This window comes from Drosophila obscura, unplaced genomic scaffold, assembly GCF_018151105.1.
Source record: "Drosophila obscura isolate BZ-5 IFL unplaced genomic scaffold, ASM1815110v1 contig_150, whole genome shotgun sequence".
Taxonomy (NCBI): Eukaryota; Metazoa; Arthropoda; class Insecta; order Diptera; family Drosophilidae; genus Drosophila; species Drosophila obscura.
In genome coordinates, this window is record NW_024542736.1 from 7,035,736 (window position 1) to 7,051,413 (window position 15,678).

The 15,678-nt window shown below is 39.2% G+C and overlaps 1 protein-coding gene across 3 annotated transcripts in view; it reads right to left on the bottom strand.

Moving 5' to 3' along the window:
* Positions 1–216: 216 nt before the first annotated feature.
* The window catches only part of LOC111066930 (sex determination protein fruitless), a 77,247-nt gene continuing 61,785 nt past the window's right edge, over positions 217–15,678 (bottom strand). The window contains exons 6-7 of one of the 3 annotated variants that reach the window (XM_041591672.1): positions 15,535–15,667; positions 217–778 (exon numbers count right to left, since the gene is read on the bottom strand). In XM_041591672.1, coding sequence (XP_041447606.1) covers positions 276–778; positions 15,535–15,667 — 636 coding nt within the window. In that variant the 3' untranslated portion in view covers positions 217–275. Of the gene's footprint in view, positions 779–5,657; positions 7,036–10,195; positions 11,480–15,534; positions 15,668–15,678 lie in introns of those variants that run through there. The other 2 variants (XM_041591671.1, XM_022355883.2) reach the window with 2 other exon arrangements.

Consider the following 15,678-nt stretch of genomic DNA (forward strand, 5'->3'; position numbering starts at 1 on the left):
GGCCATATACAGACGACTAAATGCAAGAAGATCCTCTAACGAATTGAAAGAATTCTCGGAAAAATGACATCCTATATACTTTGTAGGAGCAGCCGAATCTATACGAATCTTTCGCTCTGTTTGAATCTGTATCTATAGATGCTGTTGTAGTAATCCTGTTGCTGCTGTTGTTGCTGCTGCTGATGTTGCCGTTGTCGTTCCTGGGGGTGATGGTGGCGCTGTTGGTGCTGTTGGTAGTTGTTAGTTTGGCCCGGATGGTGGCCCCGGCCACGCCCTTAAATGGACGAATTCAGCTTGAGCAGGCGATCCGGATGCTTGACGCGCAGGTGCGAACGCAACGTGTCGATCCGACTGTAAGTGGCCGGGCAGTACGGGCACATGGACCGCTGGGCGGTGTGAGAATGGAAGTGATGCCAGCGATTGGTCACCTCCTTGCCGCACGAGCGGCAGCGCCACATCGTTCCGGGATCGCGGGACGGGGTGAACATGTTGTGATAGGACATGGTGTGATGTGAATTGTGGCCGCCAGCACCGCCGGCGCCGGTGGGTGTCGAGGCGCCTCCCAAAGCGGCAGCCGCAGCTTGGGCCGCGTTGTATCCGTGCGCGGGCGGCGTGCCGGCGGGATTGCTGTGGCCATTGCCGGCGGCGCGTATGTAGTGCAGCGGATGGTACTCGCTCTTGAGGGCCGCCGACAGGTGCATGCCGAAGACGGCCGGCGGCGGCGAGGCCGACGAGGAGGTCGAGAGCGTTGTCGAGAGGTGGTTCCGTGCGCTGGTGCCTGTGGTCGAGAACGAGAAAGAGAAGAACAGACACACAACAGCCCGTCGAGCGGGACGAAAATCAGCCCAGAGAAATAGATTTCGGTTTTTTTTTTGTTGATATTTTTTTTTTGGTTTCAATTTTTGGTTGTACGTATAATAGACAGAGATAGGAGAGTGTGAGAGTGAGTGTGTAAAAGAGAGAGAGAGAGAGATAGAGCGAGAGAGACAGACTGGTAGGTAGACAGAGAGGGACATATGGCATATAACAGAGATAAAAAGATTTCCCTTTTGTGAGCAAAAAAAAAGTAATATACTTAGGCGGCAAAATAAAAAAATATCAAACTAAATAAAATACTAAAAAAAATAAACTCAAACAAATGGGTATAACTACGATCAAGCAACTTAAGTCAACGGAAAAATATACAATTATATATGTGGTAACAGATGGTGGCTAACAGAACACAAATTACGGGGAAACTCATGAACCTTTCGCTTCGGATCTTAGGTCCTATCGGTTGTATTGGAGCAGTTCAGAGTCACCTCATCATATTCCAGCGTGCAAGTGAAATAATCTCTTCGTTTTTATATATAATTCATAATTTACCTCATTTAATTAAGGCTTCCTTTTAATATTAAGCATTTATATTAATTGTCTGTATGCATGGACAAACAGTGCGCTGAAAAAGTAGGCAACAGTTGTTGGGAACAGGGTTCTTTGATTTTATGGGTTTATTTGATCAAACACAAATTATTGTCTCTATTATCTCTAGATTTGTCCAACTGTTGGATAGTTTTTATACGCACTGTTTTTTGGTTTTTTTTGTTGTTTTTTTGCTAATTAACTTATAAAAATGCCTCCGTTTGTTCCTGAGGAATCCTTTTTAGTTGGTTTTCATATTCAGTTATTTTTAAATTGTATACAAATGAAATTAGTCACAATCGGCGCATACATAGAGGTGTTTTGATATATTTATGATTTATTCTGTTTATATGTAAAATTATATGTATATTTGTAGCACAAAGGGTAACAAACAATTCTTGTACGAGTAGAACAAATTCGGTAAGGTCGTTACTGTTCTTTGTGGTCTTCTCTTTCGCACATTTATTTCATTTATTTTAACTCCTATTTTATTTTTTTTTTTTGGGTGTAACTCGTTTGTGCGAAGAATCGTTTGGCTTAAACTTAACCAAATTTTGGGCTGAAACTCAAAGTAAAATATGCATACATAATAAATCTACATATAGTATATATATTAAGTTGATAAAAGTAAGATATTCGTAAAAGTTAAAAAAGAGGTTAACAAATTCAAATTAAAAAAAAAATTAAAAAAAAAAACAGGAAATTGGGCCGAGGTTTGAAAATTTTCTGTGTATGTGTGTGTGTGTGTGCGTTTTTCGCGCTTGTGTATTTGTGTGTGTGTGTGTAGATATATGTGCATGTGAGTGTCTATTGGCATATATATGTATATTCTTAGACTCTAGGTTCGACTTTTCATGGGCACCCCTAACATATTTGGAAGCACAATTCAAAGCGCACAGCACAAACAGGATTCGGAGTCAGAGGATCAAAAATAATAAAGAAAAAGTGATCACCATTTCGTTTTGTTTCCATAAAATTCAATTTATTTGATTTAGTTTTGAATTTGTTTCATTTCATTTCATTTATGTTATGTTTTATTCTTCTCGTGTGTTCTGTCTGTCTGTCTGTTGGGTGTGTCAGTGTCAGTGTGTGAGTGTGTGTGTGTGTATTACATGTATGTATGTATGTAGTTGTGATTGGTTCATCTGACTGTTCTTCAGTTAAATATTGTATGTTTTTTTTTATTATTATGTTTTATTCTGGGTTTAGTAATTCAATTTCAATTTCTTTCATTGAAAGGCTGCCATAATGGATAGAATGTTTATTAAAAATCGTTTTAAAAAATATTGTAATATATATTTATGTATAAATTGTAACAAATGCTGCAAGCATTCTCTGGACTTGCTTCAATTTGCTTAACGTTAATTAATCTGATATCATTTTTTTGTTTTTTTTTTTTTGCGTTTTCGCTTTGTTTTTATATTTTGTTGTTGCTACTGCTGCTGCGGCTGCTGTTCTTGTTGTATATAAATAAAACTAAAAATAGTTTGTATTGCATTTATTAATACAAAAATTAGATTAAACTAGGTTTTACATTGAAACTAGCACGTCATTAAAATTAAGGGTTTTCGAACAACTCTTCATCGACTGCAAAATGCTATTAAAATTGTTTAAACGAAATCAAAGTCAAGTTCTAAATCGAAATCAAAAGAAAATCAAAGAAAGAGAGGATTCAAAATGTTTCAGGGGGGTCTCCGAAATAAATATGCTAGTGTGTGATTTAATTTGATGTGTGTGGGGGTGTAGGTGGCTGTGTTCTCTGTGTGATTGATAATTTGTTAAGCTTTATGACATTTATTGTAAATAGACACAGAAACTGTAGCGAAAAGTTCTCTTTAACTAGCTGCCATTCTGCCTTCTGGTCTGGTTCCTCTTCTAATCAGATGTATATTTATTTATAATCATATTCATGGTGATATGCTAACATTTATTTAGTGTTCAAGCGGCGTTTACACCATGCACTTATGCATCCTCCCCCATACTCTACATATGCATGGAGTAAGCACCGCTTACCGCTGTATATATACAATTATATCTCTTCTTTTTGTTGTTGTTTTGTTTTATTTTAAATGGGTTTTTTTTCATAAGTCAAATGGTTTGCTTTTGCGTGTGGTTTCTATTCTCTCTTATATATTTCTTGCACCTTAAACGAAAACTAGTCATATTGCACATACGATACGATTCAGAGATAGCTGCCTGGATGTCTCCCACTGCTGTCTCCTACTACTAATATTACACGCTTCCTTCCTTCCTTCCATCTAACCTTTCTTGGGGTATACTTTATCGTTCCTTCGTCGTCGTCTCATTCCGTCTCCGCGCATTTAAAGTATATTTGGATTTAGCACCATTTTGCATACCACACAAATTATAGATTATATTTACTTAACGAACGTTTTTTAAAAAAACTTCTGCATCAATTCTCCAGCTTAATTAACATAATTTCAATTTGTAAAATGTGTGTGTGAGTGTGTGTGTGTGTTTTTGTGGGTGTGCGTATGTTTAGTTTTACTATAGTTATCACATCATATATAGATAAATTTCTTAAATTTTTGTTGTTTAACATAACAGCGTTAAAAATAAACATTAAACAAACATTAAGTCGGGGGCAGTATTTGATGTAGCATTATTAATAATATACATAATTACTAAACATTTCATGTTAAGAAGTAGAACAAATAAATATTATGAATATGTGTGTATAATATATATATATATGTATATATATATAAACTATATATATTTAATATATTTATGCATTAATTCTTTAGGCAATTAGATGTTTGTTTGTTTGTATGCATGTGTGTGTTTGTTTGTGTGTGGGTGTGTGTGTGGGGGTGTGTGTGTGTGTGTGCGCGCACCAATATCGGGGATTTGGCAATCAATGTACAACAACAAATTACAAAAAAAAAACACGTGAATTTAAATATACATTAACTAGCAGAAATCATGGGAGAATCATCAATCATATTTACACGGTAAGATGAGTTTGTCAAAAACCTAACCTAACTCGTAGTTCTGTATGTCTGTGTATATCGTATAGACTGGATAACAAACTCGGCCGGCCACATGCACGAAAGCTTAAGCTGGATCTGGACCATCATCATCATCATCATAATCATCGCTAACTACTACTCGTATAATACAACAGATTGGATCGATCAGCTGTCGCCCAGTTTGAGACTCATTCGCACACACTCTCAGTGGGGTTATTGGGTGGCTTGTTATAAATAAATTAACATTAGTTTTAGCATTTATAATCAATGAATTAGTTTAGTTTAAAACTGCTTGTCTAAGATTAGGGCTCTATTGCTCTAATTCATGTCTTCAAAGTCCAACTAACACGGATCAAACGCACAGATTTGTACATCGTAGTAGATAAATCTTTGCAGATAAGTTTCATTTAAATATCGATTAAATTCCATTTCCACTTCCGTTTCCATTTCATTCTATTTTACAGTTCTCTTTATATGTGTGTATGTGTGTGTGTGTATTGGCTAAGATCGTATATTTCTATATATAAAAACAGTTAGATGGTTAGCAGCACAAAAATCTCTTGTACGAGTATGTAAAATGTCTTCAATGGTTCGTCTCCACTCCGATGGCTCAGAGTACGTATCGGAGTGATTTCCAGGTGGGTGGGTTAGTGGGCTGAGAGTCTAATATGGGGGTGGCTATTGTATGTCTATGTGTGTGTGGAGGGTGGGTGCACATATCAGTGTTAAATGCAACAACAAACAGGTGCGAAGAGAGGTGCAGCCAAAGGAGTTGGCCCTAAAACACCAAGAAAAATAATTTTGGCACAAGAGTCTGACAGGTCCAACAATTACAGTTAGTAATCCGTAAATTTCTAATTCCATATATACGTATGAGTAGATCTTGAAATACATTTAGATTAAGTTTAGTTTAATATTTGAGTGCTTCGAATAAAAATGTTTATTTTTCTTTCTTTCTTTTGTTCATCTCTAATAGCTGTTCTCAACCCCTCCCTCCCTGCTGCCTTGGCTACCTTGGAAACCCTTTTGCTTGCCCCACGAACAAGACGTTACAATTACAATTGGTTTATGCATAAATATTCTTACGATACTCGTACTCGTACCCGTACTCTTGTGTACAATACGAGTACATACAACATTTGGGGTGTTTTTTTTGTTTTGTTTCTTTCTTTAGGTGTTGTGTGTGTTTTGTGGGTGACTGCAACATCCGTGTCTAGTTGAAACCATTACAATGTGTCGCCTCCTACACAGATCAGCTTTAGATTCCTTTCCTTTCCTCTGCTTTCCATTCCTTTCCTTTACTGTTCATTCCTTTGCGTTTCGCTTACATAATTGACAAATAAATTTGGCTTACCATTCAACAATTTGCATGGTCAACATTCATTCAGATTTCTGTTCGATTTTTCTTATGTATTTTGAGTATCAATTGGTTGCTGTTTCTGTTGCTGTTGCTGTGCTCACGGGGCCGGCTGCCTTTTGTTGTAGTTCCTAGTATTGTTAGCATAACTCTGATTATTATTATTATTATTATTAGCATTATCGTTACTATTAGTAGTAGTTGTAGTAGCTTCCGTTTGATTGGCATTTGTTGCGTTGTTGCTGTTACTGTTGCTTTTGCTGCTGCTGCTGCTATTGCACAATGTCTCAATCGCCTCATGAGGATCTGCCCCGCCAGCCGTTTGGCAGGGTGCAAACTGCTTCATCTGGGCCATATACTGATTGAAATTCTGCCGCATGCAGTTGGTGGCCATACCACGCTGCTCCTCATCCACCTCATTGTCGTCGCTTTCCTCGATGATGATCGTCTGCGGCTGTGGCTGCTCCTCGAGATGTTGTTGCTGTTGCTGTGGATGCTGCTGCTGCCTCATGTTGCCATTGCTTAGAGTTGTTTGTGATGTTTGTTGCAGCTGATGATGTTGCAGTTGCTGTTGCTGTTGCTGGAAGTAGTAGTCGCGTGCATAAAAGTTAAAGGGCTGAGCTTTGCGCTGATGTTGCTCATAGTTGCTGTTTGTGGCAAAGTGCGGCGGCGGCTGTTGCTTCGTGGACGTGTCATCGAGGCGCCAGGCGCCATAGTTCCAGCCATGGTACTGACTATATCATTCACTTGTCGCGTTATGCTGCTGCTGCTGCTGGTGCTGCGGCTGCAATTGTTGGTGCAACATGTGCTGCTGCGCCAGGGCATGGGCATGTTGCTGCAGTTGCTGATGCGGCGATTGTTGCTGTTGCTGCTGTTGGGATTGTGACTGCGATTGCTGTTGCTGCTGCTGTTGTTGCTGCTGCTGCTGCTGTTGCGCTGCATTGAAGGCGGCGGCGGCCGCCGCTGCCATGGCAGCCTGAGAGGCGACGGCCAGATGACAGGCGGTGGGCGTGGAAGGTGCCCCCACCGAGGAGCCCGACAGCAGATTGTCGAACTTGCGCGTGTCCGGGTTGTACATAGGATGCTTGAACTTGCAGTGGGTGCGCAGGTTGTCGCTGCGCGTGTAGGTGGCCCGGCACAGCGGGCACTCGAAGCGGCCGGGGAAGTGGACGTGGTAGTGGTTGCGTATGTGCGTGACGACCTTGCCGCAAAGCTTGCAACGATGCAGGTTGCAGCCGCCCGAGAGTCGCTCGAAGGTGAGCCGCATGTGCCAGGCCTTCGAGCCTTTTTTTGTTTGCGGTATTTTTGTTCAGAGGTTGTGGAATTTGGTTTTGATTTGATTTGTCATTTGGCATATTGCATTTCAGTTTTCAGTATTTATATTATTATTATTTTTATTTATTTTTTGGTTTGTTCGTTCAAACGCGCAAAGAAAAAAAGAAGAAGAAAAACAATGTTGTTGTTGGTGATTCACAGAAACAGAAAAATCATTTTTATAATAATTCTTAAACTGTATAATTAGATGGTTTCATAGTCTGTGGTGTGTGTGTGTGGTGTGTGTTTGTGTGTGTGGTATTTCTGGTATTAGATTCGTATTTTTTATAATTTTTTTTTGTTTTTTTTTTTTGTTTTGCCATGGAAGGAATGATTAAACTTAAACAAAGTGTTATTAAATCAATTTGCATATCCCTGAGACAGGAGACGATGGCTGATGGGGGAGATGTGTTTGGGAGTGGATTGATTTAAAAAAATTATGCCAAGAACTTTTAATTCGTGGGTGAGAAGCCATTCTCTTGGAGGGGGGGTTATTCAATCAAAGAATTCATAAATATTTCGCAATCAAATTTGTTACACCCAAAAAATATCGATATATAGGGAAATTTTTGATTTAAATTTGTTTTTCCTTTTGGTTTTTTTTTGTTTGTTTTTCGGTGAATTTTGAGAACATGAGAAATGTTGACAGCACTCGAACGGTGGGAGGAAGAAAATTAAGTATGTATATATAGAATAATGATATAAATCAAATGACATATCGCCTCCCAAATGGTGGGGGACTTCTCTGCTAGTTTTGCTTAAAATGTATTCACATATTTGGTGGAAAATTATTTACAATAATCGGTACGGGTTACGGGTTCAACGGGGGGGACGACGGATTTTTATATATTTTGAAGAACCCAAACCAAATTATATATATGTGTATGCAATGATTTGTGTTGGACACATAACTAGAATCTATAAATAAATAACTTTCTATGTATGTTGTTTTAAAAGTATTTTATGATTATGAGTGGGTTTCGATTCGATTTGGTTTCTATTTAGATTCTTTGTTAATTTCTTTGTCCAGAGAGCCCAAGAACCGTATTAGTTTCTCTTTTCGAAGAGGATTCCGGGGTGATGTTTGGTGTTGTCGTGTGGAATGTACATAAGTCAGAGAGATAGACAGAGAGAGAGGGACAGAGAAAATGACTAGGGACAGGGACGGTTGGGGCCAACAAATCGTGGATGAGATATTGCAAAATAATGAGACAAACAAATAATCAAATATATGTAAGTAAAAGTGACTGATTCTGGATGAACACAAAATCTAGCGCAGCAACATCGATAAGAACGGACATCGAACATCGAGAATAAATCGACAGTCGCTTATCACTTATCGTTTATCGAACACATTTCATTCAACACCCCTCCTGCCTGATAGAACGAAAACAAATATTGAACATCGCACAGAACGGAGCGAGATAGACTGTAAAACATAGAGCAAGATCGAGAGACAGACAGAGTTTTTATAGTGTGTGTGAGAGAGAAGGAAATATATAGCTAGAGCGAGATAGAGAGAGAGAAAGAGACCGAGAGAGATCGAGTGAGTGAGTGAGTGAGTAAGAGGCAAGTGTTTCCATTTAAAAGTATAAAACATTAAATAAAATTTTCAATCGTTTGGCCAATTCCTGTTTTTTTTTCTTTTTCATTCTTTTTGTTTAAATTTGTTGCTTTTTCGTTTTTAAAAATAAATAATTTAAAGTAAATACGTAACTTAGATTACGTAACGTATGACTGTATGTATGACTAAATTATAGGGCGGGGATTTGTGCTTAAGAAGATCTTAGAAATTTCAACTTACCGTTAAGACAGTGCGCTTGATGTTTAAATTGTATTATTATTTTTTTTTTAATTTTAATGTTTTCTGTTTTATATTCAATTGGGGTTTTGTTGTTGTGGGTTTCATTTGTTTGGACAATTAATTTTGTATTATTTTTCGTTTCAATTTTGGGTGTAGTTTAGTTTTAGTACCTAAGGATGGGTAGGGTCTGGGGCAAACAACAATTTTCTTTGTTGCTTTCTTTTTGCTTTTGTTTTTTTTTGTTTATTTGAATGAAAAGAACTGGAATTTGATTTGAAAGAGATTTATTAAGTAAAGTTAAAGATGTTAAAGATTGATTTATCCTTGTCATATATATATTATTCATATATATGTATTCGTATTTGTATATATGTATGTTTAGAAGTGTTCAATAATTGGATTCATTGCTTGATTGGCTTAGCTATAGCTAATGCTTTAAGTACATATTGCTCCGATTTGTTGTTTGATTTTATTCTTTAGCAAAGCACTGAACTCCTTTTGAGTAGTATTCGATAAATAATGATATTTAATCTGTTTTGCAACTCTAATCAACATCGGTGGGTGTTTTGCCAAAGATACGAATACGGATACCAATACGGAACCAGAGAGCGCCCCATTTCAAGTGCCCCGATGTGACCCGATGCATCGTTTGGCGGGCTCTGGCCAAAACGGCTTGGAATCGGGCGCTGTCCGATTTTTGGGCTAATTAATTTTCACAACAATTTGATCAGCATAAATTGTGATAGATAGATTGAAAGAGAAGCGATGTGATTCTCCAAAAATAGTTCTGCCTGTTAGCTATTGCTTTTTGTATTCAAGTCTCGTCGTTGCTTGCGATGCATTTCATTTCTTTTAGTTAATTAAAAATAGTAATTGTTATAATTAATTCGTTTACCGCGTTTTTATTTGGACGTTATGGTCTATGGACTAGAAGAAAGATATTAGCTAAAATATGGCACAAAATGACACGAACAAAACATTAGTCAACATTCACTACAGCACATGTTAAGAGTCGGAACTAAAGAGCTAAAATAATAACTGACTTGGAAATCGATTGGAATTCTACATATAATACTTGTCAAAGTTTCCCTCCATTGAGTACTGGTCTCGGTATACATAACTTCATATATTTCGATATCGTGATGTGATATCTTTATCTTTTTTTTTTGGTTTCTATCTTTTTTTGTTGTTTTGTTTTGTTTACTGATCTAAAAAAGCGTCTAAAGGTTCATTCGATTTAACAATAGATAATTCAAAGTCTTGAAATCAACTACGATTAGCATAGATTAATAAGATGTACATCCTCACTCTAGTCTCTAGACTGTAGACTTTAGACTGTAGACTCTAGAGTTATATATTTATATTCGTATATTACGTATTCGGTTCTTGATTTGATTATTTCGATAGTGCTGAAAACCTTTTTGTTTTTGATTTGTTTCACTCTTCTTCCGCCCTAGAGATTCGTCTAATGAGAGAGGGGATAGAGACCGGGGGCCTAGAGAAGTGATCACATATGTACATAGTGGCTGAAGAAGCGATCCTTGATGTCCGCATGCTTGATCTTGCAATGGGCCTTCATGTTGTCCCTGCGCGTGAACTTCTGCCCGCAGACGGGGCACTCGTGGCTCTGGGGTCGATGGATGTTGGCGTGATGCCACCGATTCGACACGATCTTGTTGCAGCTCACGCACCGATAGAGGGTGGGCAGCGTACCCGACAGCTGCACGAACAGCGTGGAGTAGTCGATGTTGTGATCCCTCCGATTGGCCGCTGCGGCGGCGGCTGCGGCTGCTGCCGCCGAGGAGCTCGATCCGCTCGAGCTGGAGCTGGGCTGGGGCGACAGTGGGGCTGCGGATACTGAGGCTGGTGCGGATGACGATGCGGATGTGGAGGCTGGCTGATAGTGCGGCGAGGCCTGGGTATGGCTGGGCGGCGGTGGCAGCGGCAACGGTGGCGGATGGGCGTGTTGTCCATGGTAGCCGTGACTGGACAGATCCAGCTGCTGTCCCGTTCCATTGCTCGTTCCGTAACCGCCCTGATCGCGGTACCCGCTGCTGTGGCTGCTGCTGCTGGTGGCGGGCGGCGAATAGGCCGCCTCAGCGGGACAGTCCACCAGGGAGCGATGCAGCGGCTGGTGGGGATGTGAATGAGGATGGGCATAGTGGGCCAGATGGTGCTGCTGGCGGCTGCAGCGGATGGCGCGCATGTTCAGCTCCTTGCACTTGTACTCGCAATTGTAGTTGTTGTCCACGTAAATCTCTGAGCCGGACCCAGAGCCAGAACCGGAACCGGAGCCGGAGCCAGTGCAGGGTCCCTCTTCGTCTGGCGGTGGCGGGGCATAGACCACCGCACGCCTATATTTCGGCGGCGTGGCATGGTAAGCAGCTGCAGCTGCTGCTGCCACTGCCACGGCGGAGACTTGATCCTCCGCCTCCTCCGGTTCGATCTGCTCCTGCTCTTCATCAAGGTCCATGTCTCGGTCGACATCCACCTCGTCGGCAGCCTCCTCCTGCTCCTGCTGCTGCTGTTGGTGCTGCTGCTGATCCGGCTCCCTGGCCCGATCGTGATCGAGCTGGAGCTGTCGCGGATTGTTAAAACACTTAACGCGACCTGCAAACATTTGCTTGTTTCATATTAGGCGTCATCACTGTGGGGGTGGGAGTGGGATCGGTGGACGGTGGAGGATCTGGGGGGGCTATCGCGATTCCCTTGCATTCCATGCGCACAGTGGGGCTAAGGTCAATTTGTCTGTGTGTGTGTGTGTCTAGGGTGTTCAACTAAGGTTCAACTAAGTAGCCAGAATAGGAGGAAGTACGCAAGAAACTCGGGTATATAAGATTTGTATGTATGAATGTATCTATGTTTGTGTGCGTGTGTGTGGCTAACTATATAAATATATACTATCCATATATATATTATATATAGGCAGTATGTCTGTGTGTGTGTGGGTTATGCAAAACAAATGGAACAACAGACAGCTACAAGAGTTGGTTCTTTTTGTTGGGTTTTTGTTTTGTTTTGTTTTTCGATATCGGAACAAACGATTTGCGTGTACGGTTGTATTGGGCAGTGTACGGGGCAGAACATAACGGTAAGAACGGAAAGAAAAAAACTCAATTCAAGTGAAACGGCATTGACAATGACAGGTGGTTGGGTTGGGTTTGGTTTGGTTTGGTTTGGTGTGGCATTGAACTTGAGAGGCTGAGGCTGCGGCTGTGGAAATCATAATTTACAAGATCGCTCGGTGGCAGGGTGGTGGCTAGTGGCTAGTGGGCAGGTGGAAGGCAAGGAGGAAACAAATCAAGAGTCTTAATCTAATATTGTGGTGTGTGATTTGGTTTTGGTTTTTGGCAATCTATTGTAAACTGGAAAAAGAATAAACTCAAGTTAAATCAAGGCTGGTCTTAAAGCTAGGGGGCGGCATCGATATTCGTTTGTGGTTCTGCAGGACATTATAGCTCTAAAGAATAACAATTCAGCTAAATTAATTGTACTTTTTGCATCAAAGCCAATCAATCAATCAATCAACAGTGAAACGGTTTTTGGGGAATAAATCATAAATGTAAACTAAATGTAAATCAAGGTAAAATCAACTTTTGTATTCGTGTCATTTTGTGGCATCAACAATTTTGTTTTTTGTTTTTGTTTGGTTTGGTTTTTTTTTTTTGGTGGTCTTATCATATAAGTCTGGCATTTGGTTTTCGATACTTTTATAATACAAGTTCTCATCATACATAATGATATATTATTTATTTCATTGATGTGTGGTGGGGTGGGTGGGAACTTTCGTTTTAGTACTTCAATGTTGCAACAGATTTTTAGCTATACTTTGGCACATATAAATATATATTTATACATTTATATTTATATATATTTTCTTTTTCTTTGTCTTTTTATTATATTTAATTACATATTTGTTTATATGAGCAAATTCCAGTTCTCTTTTTTTTTTTTTTTTTTTCTTTTGTGGTTTTTAAAGGTGGTGTTTGTGAAGGGGGGGGACGCTTGGTGCGGGGGGGTTCTTTTAGCTGTAAGGTAATTTCAATTTTGTTTTAAATTTCGGTTTAATTTTCTGTGATTTTTTTTTTTTTTTGTTATTTCAATGTGCCAATGTGCGTGTGTTTCTCTCTCCTTTACACTTTACCGTTACGTTCGACTGCTGCTCTCTCGCTGGCGTTCTTGTGCGATCTTTGGGGGCACAACACAGACACAGACACACACACACACACACACAGACAGAGATGCGATCAAACAAGCACAAAACACTCTCAAACACAGACACAGTTAAACATAGACGAGAGAGAGAGAGAGAGTGACAGAGAGGGAGAGATAGAGAGAGTAGGCAAAAGAAAGAATATTGGAATACACTTAGTTAGCTTGGAAAATACCAATTGGCACAAACAGACAGTCAGAGTTACAGTTATCTCGTTACAAACAGTGTGACAAAAAAAAAAAAAACATTTTCAACTGATCTTCACATCGAATCATAAATGCAACAAATGTTAGTAGAAATATTCAAAAGGAAGAGAAAGTACATTGTCTGTATCTGTGTGTGTGTGTGTGTGCTCAAGTGTCTTCGGTGTGTGTGTGTGTTGGTGTGTATAGAGGTAACAAAATATAAACTAAAAATAAAAGAACGACATCGATTTGGAAGCTTTTTTTTGTTCTAGGCGTATTCATAATATTTTGCTGTGTTGACCAACACTGAAATGCTATCGATAAGGTTTGCTTGCTTTTGGTTTCGTTTTCATTTCTTAGACAATAAGTTGCAACATTAAAGACGAAAAGAGATTCGGAAAAATTTTGTAGGGATTTGGATAAATGTTTTGGTTAAATATGTATGTTCTATGTTTTGTTTTCGATTTACTTTCTTTTTGCTGTTGGTTTTTTGTAAGAGTTTCAAAATGAAGCGTGAAAAGAATTCGGATAAATGATCGATAACTGAATGGAACGTGGAACAGAAAGCGCGGCAACTTCTACGTGAAATTAAATTGAATTTGAAATTTTGGTTTTATGTTTTTTATATTGTTTGATTATTCGTTATTATTTATAGGTGTTTGTTTAATTTTTTTTCTGTGGGTTTTTGCTTGATGTTGTTGTGGTTGTGGTGTGCGCCAATTGGATCTATTAAACTGAACTGAAATGTTTCATTTGGATTGGATCGGTTGGGGTTTTGGGGTAGGTTGGATGGCATAACGGAGGCATTTTTCGACTAAAAACTAATTGGGGGAAAACTTCCGATTAAAGTACGGAAAATGCTGGAACTGACTTAGGACTAAAATATGATAGCAGCGGCGGCGGAATGAAGATGGCAAATCAGTTGATAAGTTAAAAATTATACGTATAAAATTAAAATAAATCGATACATAAACGATAATTGTATGTGTGGGTGTGTGTGTGTGTGTGGTAGATATATGGTGTATGGGTGTGTGTTGTGTGTGTGTGTGTGTGGGCGTCTATGTCTAGGTCTAGGCGTCTTAAAACATGCAACATGCGGCAAACATGCAGCAAAAACTAAATCGTAATTACGATCAAGTCTCTGCTCATCGTAAAAGCTATTTATACAATATATATATAAGTAATATAGATATCAATATCAAATATATATAGAAATACCATACGATACGACAAACAACGAAATAATATATTAAGAATATATAATATATATGGATGTACGAGTATAGAGAGATATTCTGGTAGGAGAGGTGTTGATCTGTTGCTCTAGCTAGCACTTTGGGTCGTACTCCTTTCTAGGATTCTATTCATTCAGAACATAGTAATACGAATAGGCTACGTTTAAGGCAAAAGGATAAGTATCAAATAAATGTTTTACTATGGGGGAGGGATAAATACATACAGTGTAGGGGGGTTTCTGTACTTACAAAGCATAACAAAAAGAAGTTGAATTCAAACGGATAAATACTTGTCTCAGGGTATGGGATAAACAGGGAGAGGGAGAGAGAGAGAGAGAGATACATGCATGCAGGTAACATTCTGGGGAACTACATGTATAGAGTGTCGAGGATAGGCCTTAGTTGGGTTAAGCTGAGCATAGAAGGCTCTTGGATAGATACATATAAACCCTCTCCTCTCCATTATATACATACATGTACTTCCTTTTACATGGGCTTGGGGGGTGTGGTCTCTTTTTGGGGGTTGGGGGGTATTACTCTACTTAATTAAATTAGAATAGTTTGCTCAGTTTTTTTGGTTAGAAGATAGTTATGGGGGTAGAGTGGATGGAGGAACGGAAATTAAGCTACGAAATTTTCTACAATTTTTTTATTACAGTTTGTCTTCCGCTTTCCTTTTTTTTTTTAGTTTTTGTTTTGTTTTTCTCGCATTGCTTTTGAGTCTAACGTTTCAACAAAACGGAAAATATATATGCATGTGTATGTATATGTTGTCAACCAAAAGCTAATTACAAATTTCATACGCAATATACGCAATAGATATATGTATACATATAAATATATATATACTATATATATAGAGGGAAGATATATATACTTTTTGGTTTCGATTTCGAGTGCGTTAGGGTTTAAAAGCTCAGAGAGAAGAAGATCTTGTGTGGGTTTTTTTTTTTGGTTTTTTTGTAGTTGTAATTGTGCTAGCTTGGTTCTGGCTATATGGCAATGGTCTTTGATCTTTGGGTCAGTACTCACCGTCAATGTTGTCCGTCTGATCGAGCTGCATCTGTTTGGCGTCGTTGTGATCTTCGCGCCCGTCCGCGGCCTGCAGAGCGTGCTGCGACAGCAGCGTTGACATATCCTCCGCGTGCAGCTTCAGAGCCCCGCTCTGCATGCAAC